The sequence below is a fragment of the Uloborus diversus genome, chromosome 3 (genome assembly GCF_026930045.1).
Source record: "Uloborus diversus isolate 005 chromosome 3, Udiv.v.3.1, whole genome shotgun sequence".
Taxonomy (NCBI): domain Eukaryota; kingdom Metazoa; phylum Arthropoda; class Arachnida; order Araneae; family Uloboridae; genus Uloborus; species Uloborus diversus.
Genome location: NC_072733.1, coordinates 15,339,980 through 15,363,277, shown reverse-complemented (window position 1 = coordinate 15,363,277; position 23,298 = coordinate 15,339,980). Strand labels below are relative to the sequence as shown.

The 23,298-nt window shown below is 32.2% G+C and overlaps 1 protein-coding gene across 3 annotated transcripts in view; it reads right to left on the bottom strand.

Annotated features, from left to right (window-relative positions):
* Positions 1-23,298, bottom strand: part of LOC129218252 (solute carrier family 2, facilitated glucose transporter member 10-like) — a 120,764-nt gene that overhangs the window by 13,072 nt on the left and 84,394 nt on the right. For 2 of the 3 annotated variants that reach the window (XM_054852476.1, XM_054852478.1), the window contains exons 6-8: positions 11,327-11,435; positions 9,870-9,956; positions 6,098-6,184 (exon numbers count right to left, since the gene is read on the bottom strand). In XM_054852476.1, coding sequence (XP_054708451.1) covers positions 6,098-6,184; positions 9,870-9,956; positions 11,327-11,435 — 283 coding nt within the window. The remainder of the gene's footprint in view (positions 1-6,097; positions 6,185-9,869; positions 9,957-11,326; positions 11,436-23,298) is intronic. The other variant, XM_054852477.1, reaches the window with a different exon arrangement.

The following is a 23,298-nucleotide window of genomic DNA, read 5'->3' as shown; positions in this document are numbered from 1 at the left end:
GGCCAAAGCTACGCGAATAATTGCAAGCAAGAATCAAACATATTCCTTGCCTGCAATTCCCAGCCTCGCAAAGCTGCAACTATCCAGTGACTTATTTGCTCCCTTTGGGAGCTTAGTCAACCCAGACGGTCCGTAAGTAAACTATAGCCGATACACTTAATAAACACGCTCAGTCAACCTTTAAACTGGTAGCAAAAAACATTTTTCACACCAGTTAAAAGTCTGCATTCGTGCATATTTTAGCACTTCAAGAAACTTTTTTGCTAAGATACTTGATTTTGCGGGGAAATAGGTGAAAACCACTGAAATCCCGAAACGTTCCACGGAAATAACCAGTAACGTTTCGGAATTTTTTTACAGTGTGTCAGTACAAATACATTCCGGTCGGCGAGCGCAGTATAGTCCTTCCATAGGGAACGAAACACGGCAGTGGAATTGCAAAGTTCGAAAAAAGAGATATTTTTAATAGGGGTCGCGTAAAACACCAAATTACGGGCTTGAAACTTCCCTCTAACGGACAAGTTCTGTCTGTTTTGTTTTATGACATTCGAGAAGTAAATTTAAACCATCAGTGAAAGTGCAAATCTCGCTATTCGGGAATGCATCATCTTTTGGGAAAAGGGACACATTCCCACCAAATCGTTGCCAAATTGCGTCAATAAACCTAAAAACATGTATCAAATTTGGAGAGACTTACAAAAAATGCAAAGAAACTGCAGGAACTATTCAGGCATCTCCAACAAGAATTTGAGAGCAATTTAAACAATTTATTCAATATTGCACTTGCTGATGCACTTCGGTTAACCAAAATAGAGGAAGATTGGATTTTCTTGCAACTCCAAATAGAGCCCGGCCGACTTGGTCACTTTAGGTGGAGCGGATAAGAAACTGGCCAACAAAGAGGAAAGGGCTCAACTTCGAGCTGTCAAAGAAGAAAACAGGCTCATTAAATATGATTTCGCTTCAACATCCTCGGAATTGTATGAACTTGTACAAGAAGTATTCCTCGCATTCCTCTTCGAGCTCTAGTCAAAATTTAATTTAGAAGATTTCCCTGAAACATATAAATCAGTACCTGGAACAAGTATTATCAGAACCTGGAACTAGTAAATATGTAATGAGGAGCGATTTTATTTCTCCAAAGTCAGTTGCTCCATTGGACAGGTGTCCAAGTATACGAGATTATGTGTTTATTATTGAAGCTACTATTGACGTACTTGGGTGTAACATTGATGACTTTCCCATAGGTAAATTTTCAATTCAAAGAATTCGAACCGAAAAGCGGAAGGAGCATGAGGAAAGAATAAAAATTGGTTTTTCGTACGAAGTACCATATGTAGTGAATTTACCTTGGGATATGAAACTGTTGCCTGCTTTGGGTGCTAAAAAATCAAAAGAAGATCGCTTATCTATAGTTATTTCATATGGATGTGACGAACAGTTCATTACTGAGTCTAAACTGGATAATTCTACTGGAAAAGAACAAACACAGGCTGTTTGAAAGGCAGTTTTAGATTGGAATCTCGAAGACAAAGTTAAAACTCTCTGTTGTGATACTACAGCTTTCAAAACAGGTCCTTGAAGTGGTTCTTGGGCTATTCTTGAGCAAAACATTGACAGAGAAATGCTTTTCTTTGCTTGCCGCCATCATATAAATGAACTGATCTATCCCACTAAAATACAGTGCTATGGAAGAGCTGCAGAGTTGTTCCGAATTGTACCCTAACTTGGAAAATTTACTTGACTTTTACCGTGCAGAACTTACTAATATTACGGTCAGGGATGACTATCAAGAGTTGATAGAACTGCCTATCATATTTTTAGGTGGAGATGCAGAAAATGAATTTAAAATAAGACCACCGGGAGCCATGCACCAAGCTCGATTTATGGCTCGAGCGATTTACTCCCTAAAACTATTAATGTTTAGTTCACAACTAAAATTAGATACGAAGGAAAATGAAGCATTGTTTGATGTCTGCTTGTTTTTAGTGACAATATACGTAAAACCCTGGCTTCAATGCATTTTGGCAGTCAAAGCACCCAAAAAAGATTTGTACTTTTTGAAAAAAGTTTACGAAAATGTGGACCCAATTATCTCTAAAGCTGCTCTACAAAAATTCATCCAGCTTTTTATGGTATGGTCAATAATATTTCATTCCTTGATGTGAAAAAGACTGTCTCAATGCTTAGAGCAGTAAACGATGCAGCTGAAAGAGGGTTAAAAATGATGCAGGACCTTCATGGTTTGCTAACAGCTAATGAGGAGCAAAAACAATTTGTGTTACGTTGCGTTCAAGTGCCCCGGAAGCTCTATCCTGGCTGCAAAAAGCAAACATTTAAATAAAAATCTGTACAGTAATGTTTCTTCTAGTCTAATATTGTTGTAAATATCTGATTTAAATAAATTGATGTTGCGTGTAGTAAGGAATTATACAGTTAGCAATCTTTCCACTGTAGTCGCCGTACAGGATTTCAGGTCCAACTTTGACCTCAAGTCGGCACCGGTTCCCAATATTTTAGTGCAATAAAACTTTTTTCTCATGTTTCTGAGGTGAAATGGGAAAAATTTGGAGGATATTCGATTTCACAATTTTTTTTTCGCCATTATATCTTGGGACACCCTAATACACATACTTTTACTAAAACCCTTTTTTCAGAAAAAAAAAAAAAAAAAACCCTGAGAATAGTGAGTCTCTGTTTTACTTTTTATGCTCCATCTTGAGAAGACGTCAAGGCTTTCACTTCCTTCTCGGAGGTTACACACAATATTTTTTTTCCCTTTTCTCTCTTTTTTTTCTTTTTTGTAATGGGATGATGATATTTAGGGCCGTTAACATCCCAAACAGCAAGGCGACGTTTAGTAAAGGCATTTTTTAAGTCAAAGAAATAAAAAAAAAACGTTTCTAATAAAACCATTACGTTTTCAAAACGACAATTTAAACCATGAAGCATGAATGGATAATTTATGACCGGTTAAAAACTGACCTTTTACAAACACAGTACGGGTAGCAACCAATGTAGTTCGTTGAACGTCATTCTGATCTCCGTAACGCTCACTGCGCTTTTAGTTAGAACCTTAATCAATGAGAGACACGTGTATTACGATGATCCTTATTTTTGAAGTTGTAGTTATTTTTTGCGACGACCCCAACGATAACTTGTCCCATCAAATGATTCTTGTTTTAAATCAATCCATGAATATTAACCCCTCAAGGGGTTCTTTCTTTTGAACGCTTATAAAAGAATAAAAACTCTGGGATTTCTTATTTTTACTATCAAATTTTTAAAAAAAAAATTAGTATTTTTTTTTCTACATAAACTTTGAACTTCCATACATGGTATTACACCTCTTGCCCCAGGGGCATATTTACCATATGGCAGCTGTTGCGATTGCGAGATAACAAGAATCATTACAATGACATGGTCTTTTATAGGTTGAAGAACCAAACAAAAATAATAATATACAGTCGATTCTCTCAAAAACGCCGTCCTGAAACCCGCAACTACCTAAAATTTGCACAACAGTTAAACATATAAACAATGACATTTGCAATTAAACATTCAGAAGAAATTTAAGAAAGAAATAACAGTATCAACGTTAAACGTTTCAAAGAAGGAGTCATCATTCATTTTATTTTTCATTTTAAGGTTTAATTTGCATGAATATAATTTCAATATTTGAAAAAAAAATGAGTTACAAGTTTAAGAAACATAATTTTCAGTTTAATTAAGTATTACAATATCTTGTTTCTATTCTGCAAAAACAATAACCTTTTTTTTTAAAAAACAGTGGTGATAATTTTGCAAAGCAACATTAAAAATGTGTAAATAAATCTGTGACCTTTAATTTGCAATATTCTAAAATGCACATATTGTTTAGTGTCGAACTATGGTTTTCAGCGAGTTGACTAAATAAAGGACATAGGGTCAGGTGAGAGTGGGGCTAAAATTTAAGCTGTTTTAAAAATAGCCCTAAAAAGACTCTTAAACTTGTTTTAATGAAACTTTTGATGCATTTTATATACATTGGATTTATAGAGATTAAGTATGAAGCAGAACCAGTTTAATTTTGTTAGACTGTTTTCTCTCAGTGATACATTAAAAATATCATGTTTTGATACTCTCTCTTCCATATCGTAGGGTAAAGTGGGACTAGTTCAAAAAATAAGTGTTTAAACAAAAATGCTTTGTTTAGATTATGTGTTGTGCACTTAGGACCAATGACTTTTTTAACCTAGTTTCCCACTCAAAGATGATGTAAAAATTAATATCTGTCAGGATTTAAAGTGTTATTCTGGATGACATTGCTTTTTAAACTACACTAAGAAATTAAAATTCTAAAGTAAATCAGCCTTTTAAAGTAAAAATTACTTCCTAAGATGATAAAAAAATAGAAAGTTTTTGTTTAGCCATTTTAACGCAAAATCTAGAGCATTAAGCATTTACAAATGTTAATTCAGAGACAAAAAGAATCAGTACATCACTTAGCTAAGCATAATCGTACCCCAATGTACCCATTCTTTGAAAACACCTCACAATAAATATAATTTTCATATTCATTTTTTCCTTCCTTTGGAGATGTGTTCTCTAAATAATCAACTACAATGCAATAAAAATTACAACTTTCGCCTGTCAATAACAGTTTCAAGGAGAATATTGTCAACAGCATTAAATTGCGTTCCACATGGAACGAATGTAAACAAATATTTTTAGATCATCTATCTTGTTGCCAATTTTTAAAACTAAAACCAAAACGCTTGTTACAATTTCACTACATGTCTCCACGCAAGAATTAACTAAATATCTTAATCAAAAAAGATAAATTAGGTGTTTTTCAATCTGCCCCCACTTACCTCCACCTGCCCTTATTTGTCGTCTTGTTCGAAACTCAACATCCCACTCTTTAATTTCGCTATAACGAAGTTTTCCTCCACTGGGATGACATTATAAATGGTGCATCAGTAGGGTGGACTGCCCTTGTGAATTAACACACCCCAAAGAATAAACAGCTCATATTCAAAAAAAAAAAAAAAAGAAAGAAAAAGAAAAAAACATAAGGTTACAAAAGTTATCTTTTTAGATGTATTGGCAATAGCGGCTTCCTTCTTTGCATTACTGAAAAGAAAACGACTATAAAAGGTTGTGTTTATCCATTAGTTGGGGAGGTTCATTTCCTGAATTGCTGTACTTTCATTTATTTCAATCCCCCCAAGAACTTGAACCAGAACTGTAAAAGTTCTCCCATTTTTTAAAAAATAGATGATGGGGTGGTTTCCTTCAGTTAAAAGTACTACTTTAAGCATTGAAATGGATGGAATGAGCAAAAAAAATTACATGGACCCAGAAAATACTTTGATTTTCCCAACAGTTATTTTCTAAATAATTTTTTAAAATGTCCGATTTTTCAAACAAGGCGTGGTCTTTATGACGTCACAAATGATGCAATTTGGCGCATCTTTCTACTATGTTTCCACGTTATGATAATCAATCAGCGAATTAAAATTGCGCTCTACGCTAGTTATCAACCATATCGTTGCCAATACACGTGACTAAAGATGCGAATTAAATATTTTGTTCTGTGAATGGCAACATTGAATGGCATTTCATCATTTGTGATGTCACACGACAGAAGTGTAAACAATGAAAGTGCACCGATTTAAGTAATTTTTAAAAAATATTAAACTTAAATAAAGTATTTAAAAATGGTCAGATCCTATGTTTTTAAGTATGCTCTTTCAGAATTTTTTTTTTTTTTAAATTTTGGAAACGACCCCATTGCATACATCGATTAAAACGTTTTCACTGTCATGTGCCAAATGTTTGCTTTTACACGATGTTACAAATGTTTGAAATGAAACTGCTCTTTAAGTATTCTTTCACTGGTCAGTCTACCGTAATTGTAAAATAAAATATTTTTTGTGCTCCAGGAGGAAAAAAAGGTAAAACATATAAAAAATCAAAACATATAAAAAATACAAAAAAAGGTAAAACATAATATATAAAAAATCTTCCCCTATTTAGTAGTCTTCATCATGAAGCTTCATTACATTCTTAAATTTCAGACAAACACAATACTCATTGCTTATTTTGTTCTTACCTGTTGAAGAAACACTAAGCACATGCCAAGAAAGATTCTGTGACGCATATTATCAACTGAACTGAAGAGATCTAAATACTTGGTACCCTAAAAGTGCAGGAATGTCTGTTAGTTGTAGTCATGAATGACAATCAAATCATGAATTTTGTGTTGAGGTCTTTTGCTAACAATTAATGCAAATGTAGGGGAAACTATGGAGGTTTGACCATAGACGGGGCTTGACCCACCCTCTCATTTTCTTATTTAAACATATATTTAAACATAACAATCATCTATATTAAACTGATGAGTATCATGTAATAGCATGGCATCAAACCAGGGTGGCGACAGGAACTGTGAAAAAAAGTTCCCTGACTTTTCCCTGATTTCCCTGATTAAGTTCACCAAATTTCCCTGATTTACGTTACCAATGATAATGGTTTTCTTTCTTTGCTCTACTTGAAATCCATTGTATGTTTGTATTAAATGCAGTATTTTAAACGTTTTAAGTTGTGTAAAGTTGTTGAACTAAAGATATATTTTAAAAAGATGCTACTTTTTTTAATAAAATGGTTATTAAAAAAAAAAAGACAATGTTTTTGGAAGGAAAGAAAAACCAACAAAACAGTAGATTAAATTTTTATACATGGAAAGATTATAGAAAATTCAAAAAAAAAAAAAACTTTACTTTCAGAAACCACTTAGCATAAGAAATTTAAGAAACTATTAAAATTACTCTTAAAAACATATGTGTATTTATGATAGAACTAAAAGTAATTGAAATTATTTTGAACTAAGTTTTCAAACAGTATAATAATTGTTGCAAGAATAACAAGTAATAGTGAAAGAATAGAAGTAATGTAGTTATTATTATCTAACTAATTGACATATTTATGCAAAATAGATGAAACCATTTGACATCCATTCATAGGGAGCTTTTCTCTAATCAAGAATATAGGTTTTAATGAATGAATACAGCATTTTAACAATAAAAAAATAAAAATATTTATTTAAGTTCACAAGTTAACTCTATTTCAAATAATTTCAGTATAACAAAAAAAAATCTTAGATTGCTTTTGTAACAAACAACTTTGAATGCAAGGAAAAAAAAAGCAATTAGTTAATATCAAAATATGTAAAAGAATACAACTTGGTTATAAAATTAAAAAATTACTTAAGTCTGAAGAAAAGAAAACCTTTATAATCTGCGGCGACAACAAATAGTATAACGGCAAAAAACAAAGTTTTTTTAATTGAAAGTTCTATTTTAGCAATTAAATTAAAAACCCAAAGATGTAATAACTTTTAAGCTTTTATAGTATTAATTCAAAAACCACCAAAGATTTCTTCTTGAAATCGTGATTACAGTACTTAATTACTTCGAGACAATGGAATAAAGGCAACAAGCTAAGGCATTAATGAAGGCTTCCTCTTTGCCTGTATGGTTGTTTATTTTACGTAGCATTGAAAGTGTAAAAGGAAATTTCAAGCTAGGTAAAATAAACAACCTAACAGACACAGAAGCAATCTTAATAAGTTCATCCTGTGGTTAATAAGTAACATTCAATACTTTGACGTTGAGGAAAAAAGATGCACAAATATGCGGCAGTGTATAATCGCACCTCATTAATTTTACTTTTTTGAACAGATAATTGGCGGAAAATGCGTAGGGAATTAGAGTATTTAGTTTTGTAAAGCAAAAAAAAAAAATTTTTTTTTTCTTCATAAAATCAATTTTCCCTGATTTTTTGTTATTTTTTCAAAATTCCCTGATATTTCCCTGATTTTTCCCTGATTAATAAAGTTCCCTGACTTTTCCCTGATCTCCCTGATTTCCCTGATCTGTCGCCACCCTGCAAACAGAATCAAAATTTGTTTCTATTTTCTAGCCATTTCTGAAGTAGAATCAAGGAGCATTTATATGTGATATTTTTTTTTCAGGTCAAAAGTTTTTTTTTTTTTTTTTTTGTAAGTTCATCCCTTCCAATCGATTTGTCATTAACATACACAAAAGTAAATTGAATTATTTCTCATCTCAGACTAATATACTAAAAGATTGCATATTTATTATTTTTTTTTCTTTTTACCATATATATTGATGTGTTTTGAAATCTTTTGCTAAAATGGTTATTAACGGAGGTTTGATCCACATCGATTCTGGGAGGTTTCACACGGATCAAACCTCCGCATTTAGTTTCATTTCCTAATGTAACAATTTGTAAACTATATACAACCTTTAATTATTTTTGAAATTAAATGTTTTAAATTCAAATGAAAGAAGTTTTTTTTTTTTTTTCTTAACATGCAATCGATGCTTCATATTCATTTGAAGTACCTGTTAATGCATTTCTCATCTGATCAAACTAAACGCTACTTAAACTTGATCTTCTCATTTGTTAGGAAACCCATCTCTACTTTTCTTAACTATTAGCTAATCTTCATATTATTGTACCTAAAGTACCTTTTAAATAGTGTCCGAAAATCAATAAAATACGGACCTAAAAAAAGCAAATGCGGTAGGAAACATACCAAATAAAGGATTTTCAGATACTCTTGCCGAAGTTAATATCGAACAGATGTACAATATAGAAAAGATAAAGTAAAATTCTAAAAACTGTATGAAAAAGATCCGGAAACAATAGTAAAAAAAAGCGTGAAGATTAGATTTGCCATCAGAAAATGAATCTGAACTAAAATAATTTCAGATCTCAAGTGGTGTTGGATATTATTTCCAAGACTTCCGAACTATTGCTAAATTGAAGATTTTTTGTGAAATGTTTAACCAACTATTCTTACATTAAATCGGTTCGCTCCATGAAAGTAAAGGGGCATGACTTTTCTATAATGTTTTTAGAAGATTTGTTGCATGTAACTAATTTATTTTTTCTGAAAAAGAGGATGTTGCAACAGTGTCCGAAACAAATGTCCTTAAACTAATTCCCTTATCCAATGATCAGTAGTGGCGCAGAAAAAGCTGCTTTGAAAGTGAAATTTGACTGTGACATTTCTAGCAATCATAACCTCTACTCATTCAAATTAAATTCATTTAACAATTTATGGTATTTCTATAGATTTAATTACTGCCGGTACCTTGTAATAGCATTTTTTTTTTTTTTTCATCTCTTAATATCTGTGGGTCGAACTTCTTTTATGGTGGGTCAAACGTCCTTGAAGTGGTCAAGTTTGAGCTAATTGGAAAATTTTCTAACTGTTAGAAAAATTAAAAAATATATTTGTAAAAAGCGGGTTAAGCTTCTTTAGTTTCCCCTACTTTACATGTGGTAGTAATTTATAATAAAATATTTATAAAATAGGCATTGATATAAATTGCCAATTACACTGATAAACAAGAAATGTTTTCTCGAAATTTTTTAACAAATTTAAGTAGCCCCTACCTATGGCTACCTTCGTCGGACCATATATATATATATATATATATATATATATATATATATATATATATATATATATATATATATATATATGTGTGTGTGTGTGTGTGTGTGTGTGTGTGTGTGTGTGGGTGTGTGGGTGGGTGGGTGTGTCTGTGTGTGTGTGTGTGTGTGTGTGAGAGAGAGAGAGAGAGAGAGAGAGAAAGAAAATTGCTGAGTACTATCAAATACTTGAAAATTTAAAAGATTTATGAATAACAAATTAGCAAGTTTTGGGTAAGATTAATTTTGTAGAGAAATCTTGAGAAAAGTTAAATTGGTGCAAATTCTTTGATCACATAACTTTACGCGCAGAATTCTCTCTCTTTTTTTTTAGTCTTTACGATAAAATACATGCTTACTTTCTGATTTTTAATTGATTCAAGTGTGGCATCCAATTCTTCTTCTACATCTTTTGTGTTTCTTAGAATTCTTAAAACTCGTCTTGCCTAGGGAATAAGAATTTATGTATGCATACATACACTGTTAAAAATTTTCCGGAAAATTTACGGTAATTGTTACTGGCATCCATGTTGCCAGTAACTATTACCGTAAAAATCAAATGTTACTGTAAAATTTTACGGTTTCCTCGGTAGGCCACGGCAACCAGTTGGAGCTGAGATCGCTTATTTCTCCGGTATAAATTACCGTAAAAATCAGCGATGCGTCGGCGATGCAATTTTACAGTAACAATTACCAGAAAATCTTCCTGAATTTTTAACAGTGTATGTAAATATATGTTAGGAAGTAGTCACCATTATGCAAATTTTAGCTAAAACTTAGCACCAAAAAAAGAAATAAAAACTTCTGATGGAGAAAGGAAGCTCGTGGAACGCCATTTCCCAATCAAATCGAAAAAAAAGGTTCAATCTTCAATTCAGAGTTTCAATTTTGTTTTTGTATATAAAGTTGTAACGAAAAGGCTATACTGCGCTTATGAATAAAATTTTTACTGAAGAAAGAAATATTTAGATTAAGACTGTTTTGGTTTTCTTTTGGTAAATGAATAGAACTTTTATAAAAATTCCGGTCTAAAACGTATATTTGAAAGTCCATACAGTATTTAAAAATCGATTTATTTATTAAAAAAAAGCCACTGTGCTATTAGGGAAGGAGCGTGAATCAGTTAGAAGAGGAAAAGCTGCTTATGAGCGAGAACAAATCATGTTAGAAGTTTGTAAGAATTCCAATAAAACCTTTTCATCTTTACCGGAGCAGAGCTGAAAGTATCCCACGTAACAATGGGTGATGAAAATGTTTCCTAAATTCAGGCCATTCATATTTCAAGTGGAACAATCTTCAAAAAGAACTGCAAAACCGTTGCGTAAAACTAATGGAAAAACATATCGCGACAACACTCTATCAGTGGCATTGCGAGAAATTTTTCGGGGGGGGGGGGATAACCATATGACATTTTTAGAAATTAAAGGCCAGAAAGCGCAGTTTCAGGCTCTTGCATGTGTGTTAATACATATAACTTTGAGCCTCATGGGGGGGGGAGGTAAGGACCCCCCAACCCTCGGCCTCCCTTGGTTACTCCACTGCACTATATGACCCCGTAATCTTGCATGAAAATGTCTAGAAACGTGGAGAGTATTTCTTTTTAGCATGCGAACCGCAGCCGTAACAAGAACATATTCATCTTGTTCTATTCTTCATAATTCCCTTTATATGTTACTTATAAATATGTGTCTGTTTTAAGTATTTTCACTTTTCCAATTTCTTCAGTAAACGTGTGCGTGGTCATCAATCCGATACATTTATAAACTTGGGAATTTAATCGTTATTATCGTCATTTTAAGCTTTTTTTAATACGTACCTCATCTATTTCTCCTTTCACTAGTAAATAATGTTGACTCTTGGGCAAAAAAGCAACTCCAAATCCTTGAAACAGGGCAGGAAGAACTGCTAAACCAAACATAATTTTCCTAGAAGAAAGAAAGGAAGGAAAAAAACCCCGTAAAAGTATAAACAGCTGCACGCAAGTTGCACAAAATTTTTTATTTTACTCCTCATTCCAACTATATAAAAGCAAAAAGTATTTTTAGCATTTGCAATTTCATGTTGTCGCAGATGTTTAGTCAGATTCTTGCTTCATTGCATGAATTTTATGAAGAACACACACTGTCTACTTATATATGAGGCAGTGAGAAGCAAAGGGATGTAAGAGGACATTTTCAAGTTTTGAATAAAACGCTTTTCAAAATAAGGCCCTTGATGCACTGTTAAAACCAGGGCTGCGGAGTCGGAAGAAAAATGGCCCACTCCGACTCCAGGATTTGAAACGTCCGACTCCAACTCCGACTCCGGCTTTTTATTTTTTTAATTTATTTTTTTTCAAATCATACTCGCCACACACATGGGAGTGGGGAAAAACACCTAAACAGAAATTGAAATATTAATTCTTTTTTGGGCAGTTGTCAAAAGGTGGGAGCAAACACAGACCTCAACTTTGAAGATTTAACACCAAATAACTTTCATTTAAATTAACTGAAAAATTTTTGAATTAAATTGTAATACTGTATGGAGACAAGAATTGACATAAATTATGGAAAAAATGCTCTTCAAATACCCTTAAAAATATTTTCTCTGCTAAAAGGCATATTTTTGGACATTCAAAACGTTAACTGAGAAAATGAACCATCAAAAATAAATAAATAAATAAATAAAATAAATAAATATCTCCATACGTTTAAAAAAAAAAAAAATTAAGGGTATGAATCTCAAATTTAATAATTTTTTGAAAATATTTTCCACAAATTACAAAAGTAAAAACATATTATTTATTTTGTAATTGATTTTAGAAAAGAAGGAAGTTGGAAGTTGGATGAATGTTCAAAAGTTACGATCTGGACAATTATTTGAGAACTAAATACAGTGAAACCTGTTGACCACTTGCGGTGCAGTACTTTGGTGGTCAACTTAGACAGGTGGTCAACTTATAAAGGGGGCAATGATTTTTTTTGTTGTCATTTCTTGCACAATGTATTCATTTTTTGACTAATTGACACTTACTCTTTCCGTTCAACTCACTTTCATTGTTTAACATTACTTTGAAACAATAATTTAAAATTTTATTCAAATATTTTTAGAGGTTATTTTCTCAGAATGATGTATAATGTGTCATGTAAATTTAAAATTTCAGTAAATTGATTTTAAAAAAAAATCCATGTTTATAAAAAGTTATTTGATATAAATAGTTCCTAAAAATTCATAGCTAATCAAAACTAACAAATTTTTCGCTTATTATTTTTTTTTCATATACATTTAATACATTTATAACCATGATGATTACTTTTCAACAAAACAACTCCTTATTGAAGTTTGGCGCACTTATTAGACACAAGTTTTGGAAATGCCATATGAGTCAGCTAATTTTCTCTGGATTTCTCCCTTTTCAATTAATTTTAATATTTCATACTTTTTATCAATCTCAAGTTCAACTAACTTGCTTTTTGAAGCCATTTTATGTAAAACTATAACACAAAGAGCAACAAGCTGGACTCGCATAGTTCTAAAAGGCAGTTGAAAATGGAAATGTCCTATTTCTTAATCCCTTGCACAAGAAATACTGCAATGCAAGTAACTTTTACTCTAGCACAATTCCAGTGTTGCCACAAAATATTGTGGGCAAATGCGCTAAAAAATACTTTGTACTTCTCTACTGACACATGTTTTCATTGAACAGAGAGTACAAAAGGCAATCTCAAATGGAACAACAAAAGAAAAACAAGTTTGGAGAATAAAAGGGTTCTTAGTAGTTTTCCCATGTGGTTAAACTCAAAAGGAGGTTTAGTTATGCTGCTGTTTTATTTAGTTGGTAAAATGCTGGTTTGGCATCAAAAATATTCTTGGAAAGCTATAAAAAATAATAATAATAAAATAAAATAATTTGCTAAATTAAGTTTAAAAAAATAAACCAAGTGGTCAACTTATAAAGGGTTTTTTACAATACTCCAAACCAAATTTGGGTACATTAGTGGTCAAGATAGACAGGTGGTCAAGATAGAAAGGTGGTCAAGTTACAGGGGCTTTCCTTCATTATACAAGCTAGGACTAATTCCGTTCCTGACAAAAGCGGTCAACGTAGACAGGTGGTCAACTTACAAAGGTGGTCAACTTTACAGGTTTTACTGTATATGATTTATATGTTTCAGTATTTTTCGATCCTCAAAATCAATTTTTCATTATTTTACTGTGTTTTCATTTGTTTTTATGCAGTATCTTTGAAGCAAAATTATTTTTCCTAAACATATATGTGACATGTCCAAATTCCGTTACGATCTAGACGACGATAATTCTGTCCATTTATTCAATATTATAAATGATCTTCTGTCTTGTAACCTTAATAAAAAAGGATATTATGATGTTAATTTCTTTAATCCATTGATATTTTGCACAATTAATACGTTATGCATTGAACATTACATAAATAACAGTAGAAATACAAGTTTCGATAGTAAAGAATGCATTTAAGTATACAAAACTGCGGCAAAAATCGCCAAGCAAACCCCGATTGGCGACAACTCACAGCGTACGATAAGCAAAGGGTTACCAGTGAGGAATTCCGGTTTTCGCCAACAGCGTCGGTTTAGGTGACTTTATCACCTGCGCTGGCAAAATGGATGCGGTTTTTTTTTTTTTTTTTTTTTTCGGATTCTACAAAACTATAACAATTTTTTTTACTTAAAGAACAGTATATAAAGTCATACATGAACTTAATAAATCCTCTATTTTTCATTGCAGAATTTAAAAATAGATAAAATTTTCATTGGAAAAGTTCAAAAACTGAAACTTTCATTATGATGATGCCCAAAATCTGTTACCTACTGGACAACTGTATGTCCAAAATCTGTTACCTACAGACCGATCATTAAATTTGCTATTTATTAATTTTTATAAATACCTGCTGTCTTTTTATGTTTATATATGATGTTCTAGGTGTATATACTATGCAATAAAAGCAAAATTGATGTCAAATTTCAAAATTTTAATAGCGGCTCAGAATTTACTTTTTTGTTCCCACCTTTTGAGAACTACCCTTTTATGAAATTTTCGCGTTGTATTTTACTGTAAACGTAAGATGCATACAACGTTAGAAATTCAATCTGAAAATTAAATCTCACAAAAGTTGCGATTTCTAAAGTTAGATTACTTAAAAATCCCATTTTTAAAAAAAATTGAAAAGGATTAATTTGCTCCTTTTCAATGTTTAACAAATAGATGTTGATCAAATCCTGTGCTTTCAGTTTTTGAAAGCACAGAGAAAAGTGAGAGAACGAGTTTCGAGGGTAAAAAAGCTTTTTTGCTAAGTCAAAAAACTTTTTTTGAGAGGGGCGGTCCCCTCCCCCTCCCGGGTGACACCCATCTGGTATGTGACACCTCAACTTAATTTCAGGCCCGGCTCCTGGGGTAGGCGACCCAGGCGGCCGCCTGGGGCGGCAGATTTTTGGGACGGCAAATTTCAAAATTGAAACATTTTTTTTTTTAAGTATGAATCTATGTTTTATCGCCATACACACACACACACACAATGTAGAGTGTTTGTCAGTGCTCTGATATGCAAAACATAGTTCGGAATTCAACAATAAATTTAATTTTAGAGGCAGCAAATTGCGTGATTTAAAAGTCTTTTGAAAACATTAATAAATGTATCAGACATTATTATTTTATATTATTGTTATTATTATTCAATGGGAGGGGCGGCGCTTGTCAATATCGCCCAGGGCGGCAGAACTACTAGAACCGGCCCTGCTCAATTTCAGTATTTATTAAAATTTTAATACTTTAATTCTGAAAAATTTCCCCCAATAATAAAACTTAAACATCTTAAAAATTTCAACAAAAATATTGCACTATATTGCGGAGAGAGGTGGGGTTTCGGGTACATGTACGTCTGGAGCAAATTTTACACAACATGGGGCGGTATACAGCTTTGTACCAATAGCTTTTACTATGCCTACATTTGTTGACTCAATTTTTAATTTTAATTTTATTGGCAGCTTCAGAATTAACTTTAATCTGAAGATTTTAAGATTAACTACAATTATTGAGTGTTTTAACCAATAAATCGTGTACTAATTTTATTTTATAATTTTCAGTGATAAGTAGGGGAATAAGAGGTAGATGATTAGATTAAGATGACTGAGTTTTTTCAAAATGAACAAATCGAAAATTTGTTTTGAAAATTACGGTACACAAAGAAAGAACTATGTATTTAAAAATAAAACTTGCGTTGAAACAGTGTTTTTTATTTTTGGCAGTAAATTTGAGTCTTAAAAAAAAGTGAAAATTTTTAATTTTTTTTTCCATGGGGCAAAGTGCGAAATAAAATATTTTTCTGATGAAATATTTTCTATTCGATTATAAAACATATTTTTGATCAAAAGTATCAGTAAATAAAAGGTTGAATGAATAAATAAAAGGATAATGAACGAATAAACGAATAATTAAATCAATTAATATGTGGAGAAAAATAAATGAGCTAGTAAAAGAATGAATGAATATGAAAATAAGTGAATGAATGAATAACTCTCTCTCTCTCTCTAAATGAAGGAAAGTAAATGAATTAACTAATAAATGAAAATTTATATTGAATGATTAAATGAGTAAATGAAACGAACTATTTCACTTTGCCCCATCCACTTTGCTCCGCATGCACTTGACTAATTCTACATTTTTAAAAAAATACAAATAAGCGTAATATTAACTAAATTAATACTGCATTGAATATTAGCAGGTCTCAATTAATATTTAAAATGTTAATAACAAAAATTTTATCATTTTATATTTTCCAAAAATTATCTTTGGCTTACAGCAAAATATTACAATATGAGTACCATTTTTTTTAAAATTGCCTATATTACCAAATGCTTTAATCTTCGGCGGTATTTTTTTCTGACTGGAATAGACTACATATGGTACTATATAATTAAAATAATACTAGATAGGTGGAGCTAAAAGCAGAGTAAATATTTCACCATTTCACTTTGCCCCATGTTCCCCTATATTCGAAAGCCTTAAAAGCTACACTATGATCGAATGCCTGTACTTACGCGAGATTTTGATGAGTAATCCTAGAAATGTTCAATTTTAATCCATTTTTGTCCTTTAGTCAACGTGAAAGTGCTTCTTCGTTGCAACTTCCTTCGTCCGCTATTGAAATGGCTAAACGATGTCAGAGTGCATGCGCAAACGAGTCACCCAGGTCTTTTGGCACCTTTATCAGCCTCGTTCAAGCAGTGAGGTGCCAAAAGGCATCTTTAACACATTTCCTATCCCCTAAGGCACCATTTTCTCATCCTAGGATTAAAAAAAACTGCACCCATTAGGCACCTCTGGTTCTAACAGTGGCTTGCATTGAAAAGTTTTTTCTTAATCATGCTGTATAAAAGCATCTACTTAGGGTACTAGTACTATATCTTGCCCCAAGACAGAGGAGAGGTTTACCTACCATTTGTACTCTTTATCTCCAAATTTTAGTTTTACAACTTACATCCCTTAGCTTCTCACTGCAACATATAATGAAGGAATTTTTGAAGATTTCCAGAAACATTATTTAAACAATACTTTTTGACCCAGTATCTTATGAGATACGTTCGTTGCTGAGCAAATGAAATTATTTAAATACAGTAGAACCTCGTTTATCCGACCTTCGTTTATCTGTTCCCTATTTATTCGGATCTCCGAATAATCCGCATCAAATTTGTAGACTTAAAAAAATGATATATATATTCACATAGATAATTTAAAATTACGATAGCAAAATAACGTATCTATAAATACATCAAGAATTCACTTGAATCACTGTTCCTGCACATATTGTAAAATAAATTATTATACATGCCGACAACCTGGTTATCCCAGCCAGAAACTGCAGTTTCGTCCTTGTTATGGACTCATCAGCCTGGAATAGGGAATAACAGAAGTGGAGCTAGATATCATCTCACTAAAACTATAAAAGCCAATAAACTGGTAAATAAAGTAAATTTATCGCACCAGCAAGAGTCCGCAGACTTTTTTTTTTTTTTTTTTTTCAGTTGAGGCAATACTAAGTGTTTGTAGAATTTGTTGATCTATTTAAACATGTAAAAAAGAAGAAGGAAAAAGGTGTAAAATCACCCACGTTTACTGCGCGATAAAGAAGCGGTTTGAACTTTCAAACGTAATTTTCTGGAACACTAGAAAAATTGCCATTTCGCCTTCTTTCCCTGTTCTCTCCATTTGTTAAAATAGGGGTGAGAAAAGACGGTATGCTAAAAAATAAAAATTAGTATTTACCTTGGGCCAATATACAATTTTCTCCTCTTTCCCCCCGAGAAGAAACGAGCTCTCTCAAGGTTAAACAACTCGTTACCAGACTCATTCTGCCATTTCTTTTTTAAATGTAGAGCTTAGTTGTCAGTTTTATTACTCTTGAACTAGTTGTTATAACTTGGAAAATAAATAAAGCGCTTCTATTTTAACTCAGGTGCTGAATTTCTGTTGAGACTATTTTTTTCTAACTGCGTATTGATGAACTCTAAATGTTGCCTTGCCTTGCTTTGCCCTTGAGTCATAAACAAAGTAGTTAGTCATGACAAAAAAAAATAAAAAAAAACTCTTTCGGGGAAGAATATCGTTCGAATATATTTATGACGAAATCATTGGTTTAACGGCATAATACTACGTTTAACTGAAATATGAGCTTTTTAAAAATCAAACATAAAAAAGATACATTTGATAACAAATTGTCTACTCATGAGACTTCTACTGAAAATATTTTTTATTAACCTTTGTTTTTCACGGCAAGACTTTTTTCTGCATTTTACGAGTCAATGTCTTGTAAAAAAGAATCTCCGACGCATTCGATTCCTTGTCTTTTATAAAACGTAAAACACAATAACATACTCCACTAATGTGTGCATTAAATCACTTTAATAGCACACGCTCGTTTTTTTTCTTTTTTTTTTTTATGAGAAACTTTCAGTTTAAAATACTAAAATCGTACAACGCGTCAATGCAAATCAACCGAAAAGATAATTTAAAATACAATATAAATTATACGTTATCGCATCATTCATATCACAAGCGGACTCGAGTACTATAATGAGTCAAAAATATTTAAAATAAACTACTTAAGGTCAGTTGGGGGAAAAAGGAAACATGGGAAATATGGAAACAAACTCGATGACCACACTTGTGGTAATTTCTGAAACTAAACTTAGAACTTAGGCAGCCAGCACGTAGAAAAGATTCTATGAGTTTCGCGTGTTTCTGAACTACTGTGTAAGCGTCATCATTTTTTCAAGATTGACACTGTGGGAAAACTTATTTTTTACTTCCTTTTACACAAAAGGAAGTTTTGTATTCGCGAAAAAATTTTCACTCAAAAATCAGCCTTACTTTCCATTTTGCTCACCCCGGAATGAATGTTGAGTTTATTTTTCAACCCGTCCACACATGGATATAAGGTAGACCGACCAGTGAATGAACAGTTAAGCACTATTTCATTTTTTAAAAATCCTAGTAATTTTAAATTCTATACTATACAGATTGTGATGGCTAAAACATTTTAATTGATCTGTGTAAATGTCTCTAAAAAATCGCGGGAACTTAAATGGTACCGCTTTCGACTTTTTTAGGTGTTTAAAGAAAAAATGACACAAAGACCCAGTGAATGAACACCTCGAACCAGTAAAATGAACACAAATTGGTCCAGTGAATGAACATGATAAATTTTGATTCAAAAAGAAACTAAGTTTCTTTGAGATATATCTATCTATCTATCTATCTATATAACTACTATATCTATTTATCTATCTATCTATCTATTAATATAACTATCTATATCTATCTATCTCTATGTCTATTTACCTATTTATCAATGTACTTATCTATTTTTCTATCTATCTACTTATCTGTATCTAGCTATCTATATATATTTATCTATCTATCTATCTATATACTTATCTATCGATCTATCTCTCTACTTATCCATCTATATATCTATCTACTTATCTCTGTGTATATCTACTTATCTGTCCACTTATCTACTTATCTATCTATCTATCTATCTACTTATCTATTTTTCTATCTATCTATCTATTCATCTATCTATATACATATATACTTATCTATAGATCTATCTATCTACTTATCTTTCTATCTATATATCTATCTACCTATCTACTTATCTATCTATCTATCTATATACTTATCTATCGATATATCTCTCTACTTATCTACTTATCTATATACTTATCTATCTGTCTATCTACCTAACTATCTACCTATTTATCTGTCTGTACATCTAAATATCTACCAATCTATAATCCTAATCAATCTATTTATCTATCTATCTTCCTGCTTTTTTACCTGTCTATCTACCTATCTCTCTATCAATCTCCTTATCAGTATATCTACCTATCTACATCTATCCACCAATCTATATCTATCGGTTTATCTACCTGTCTATATATCTACCTACTATCTATCTCTATATCAGTCTCTCTACCTAGCTATCTATCTCTATATTAATCTCTCTATCTACCTATCTATCTATTAACCACTACCTATCTATTCATCTATCAATAAATCTATCGATCTATCTATCTACCTGCCTGTTATATCTCTATATTTATTTACCTATATATCTATTTACCTCTTATTTTTTATATATCTATCTCTATATCTTCCTCTATCTATTTATCTATCTATATACAAACATACATACATATCTACCTATATCTATTCTCTCTCTTTGTATATATATATTTCTATTTCTCTATCTCTCTATCTATGTGTCTATCTATCAAGAGAGATAAAGATATAGAAAGATAGATGTAGGTAGGTAGGTTAATATACAGATAGATATATAGATAGACAAAAGATAAAACTCAGTAAAAAGTGCATTGTTTACAAAGACAAAAATAAGGAAATTATAAATTATATAATGAAATCTTTACTAGTAATAAAGCTGAAAGTCTCTCTGTCTGTCAGGATGTCTGTCTGTCAAGATCTCAGTGACACGCATAGCGCCTAGACCGTTCGGCCGATTTTCATGAAATTTGGCACAAACTTAGTTTGTAGCATGGGGATGTGAACCTCGAAGCGATTTTTCGAAAATTCGATGTGGTTCTTTTTCTATTCCAATTTTAAGAACAAAAATATCATAAGATGGACGAGTAAATTACGAAATTATCATAACGTGGAACCGCAACATGGGCACAAGCCAATTGGCGAGATACGAAATTATCATAACGTGGAACCGTAACATGAGTACAAGCCAATTGGCGAGAAAATTTACCATACATTAAAATAATGTATGGTAAACATATTATTGTAAATTTTTTATTTGTAAATATATTATTTGTAAATATAGTATTGTAAGTATATTATTTGTAAATATACAGGCGAACCAAAAGACCTTTTAATTTTTCTATTACGGGCAAAGCCGTGAGGGTACCACTAGTACATAAATAAATAAGTATATAAAACTATCTGCATAACAAAAAAGTGCAAAAATTAAAATATCTCAAAGAAACTTAAAATTTCTTTTTAAATCAAAAGAAATTTTGCCACTGTTCATTCACTGGGTTTTCGCAATTTTTCGTACCCAGTGATTGAACACCCCTCTACCTGAAAATTTACGCATTCTGCATTGACTGAAACAATTTAAATCCACAGCCTAAATATGTATGCTTAATTTTTCTTTCGTAAAGTTAAAAAATAAAATTTATCAATAAAAATAATATTTATCAAAATAATTGCTAGCACGAAACCAGCCTTATTATTTTGAAAGAGAAAAAGAACGATTCAAGGCAGTAAAACTTTCAAATTTTTTCCAGGAAAAAAATACGTATCCAAAGTAACCAATCAGGTGTCAGATAGCTTAGAATATCAATAAAGAACACTTTTGTAGTGAATTTATTTAGAAAAAAAATGTTGGAAGCTTATTTTTTTTTAAAAAATGACGCGCTGTTCATTCACTGGGTGGTGTTCACTCACTGGTCAGTCTACCCTATGCCTAGGAACGTACAGACACCCGAAATCTCCATTTTGATGATCCCCGAGTTAGTTACTACGAACTTTCTCGTGACGTCTGTATGTACGTGTGTATGCGCGTATGTGTGTATGTGTGTATGTATGTCGCATAACTCAAGAACGGAATGTCCTAGAAAGTTGAAATTTGGTACTTAGTGGGGTCTAGTTGTGCGCCTCCCTTTTTGGTTGCATTCGGATGCTCCAAAGGGGGTCTTTTGCCCCTTTTTGGGGGGAAATCATTGTTAATTTCGATGTAAACTCAAGTGGTGTTATAATTTGGCAGACACTTGGCGATATATCGCCAGTTTGTTTGGTCGTCAAGTTTTTTCGCCAAATTGGCGACAAATTTGGTGATTTTTTTTTTTTTTTTTTAAATCTGGTTTCAATTTGCCCCCTGTTGGTGATATTTAGATAGTTAACTATTGACTCTTTTTTAAAACTGCCAATAATAAGAAAATGACATTAAATTGGAGTAAAAGGAAGTCATGTGATGCACACATCAGCTCGTTAAAGCTTGGTGCTGTTACATTTTCCTCTCCAGCAGGTCTGCAAATACGAAGTAGCTTCTTTCAACTAGTTTTACTTGTTATGTATCCTTATATATTATTTCTGTAGCCTGTTTTTGGTTTCTAGCGAGATCTTCCTCAATTCTTGATCGATTTATTTGATTTACACCTTATTTTAAAGCTTATCGTGCAGGCTACTGACGAAAAACAGACCCACGGTCTAAAAATTGTTTTTTTTTAATGCCAAAAAACCTGTTTTCAAGAACCAGAATGAGGTTTTCGGTTAAATTTATAACTATAACTTGCACTATGACCGACAGAACTGAACAGCTTGATCGACAGAGCGTTCGACTGGTAACCAAGAGAATGAGTGTTCGGGCCCACGTCCGGACAATCTGCATCAATAAATTAGAGAAATATCGCGCATTACATAAAAACTTAATAAGATGATCAAAGTATCACAGCGTTGTATTTGACGAGGTTTTGTTACTGATGTCTTCAAATTACATGCCTTCTCTTGTGCGCTTATTTTTTTCCGTTTACTTTTTCCTTTTTTCCGTTTCGGTTCTTCTTCATAATGTTCTTTCTATGAAATTTTTAAAGAGCGAAATGCCTTATGAAACGATTCGAAGCACAGTGCGGAGTTCCGCACGGGTCGTCTAGTCGAGCCATATTTGTACACAGTCTGTACACAGGGGCCCCCCGAACTTAAATTTGTGAGAGGGCGGAAAATCTCAATCTGCCGAGTTAAACTCAAAGTTTCGTCGAATGATGATAATTTTGCCAAATTTAGTCGAATGGAACTATAACTTTGGCCGAATGATGATACTTTATTCGAATAGAACTCCAAGTTCCTCTGAATCATGATAATTTTCCGAATTGTTGAACAAAATTTGTCGAATAAGAAATAGTGACCTTACGTGATCTCCCATCGAGGTGTTCTTACCTATTATCTATTCGGCAAAATTATCATCATTCGGCGAAATTTGGAGTTCCATTCACCAAATTGAGAGTTTTTGCCCTTCCAAAAATTTAAGTTCGGGGTCCCCAGGACAATTAGGGTTCTGGTCTATTGCCCCCCCCCCCCCCCCCCAAGATTTTAAAAGCAATGTAGTTCTAACATGATAGCAGTATTAACTCAACTAAACACCCATAACTTTCCTTTTTCAATGGACTCCCAAAGAAGATGTAGTTGTACACTTTAGTTGTACTTTAAAACTCAGACAAGTTTACTACAACCGAAGTCATTGATAACTTTAGA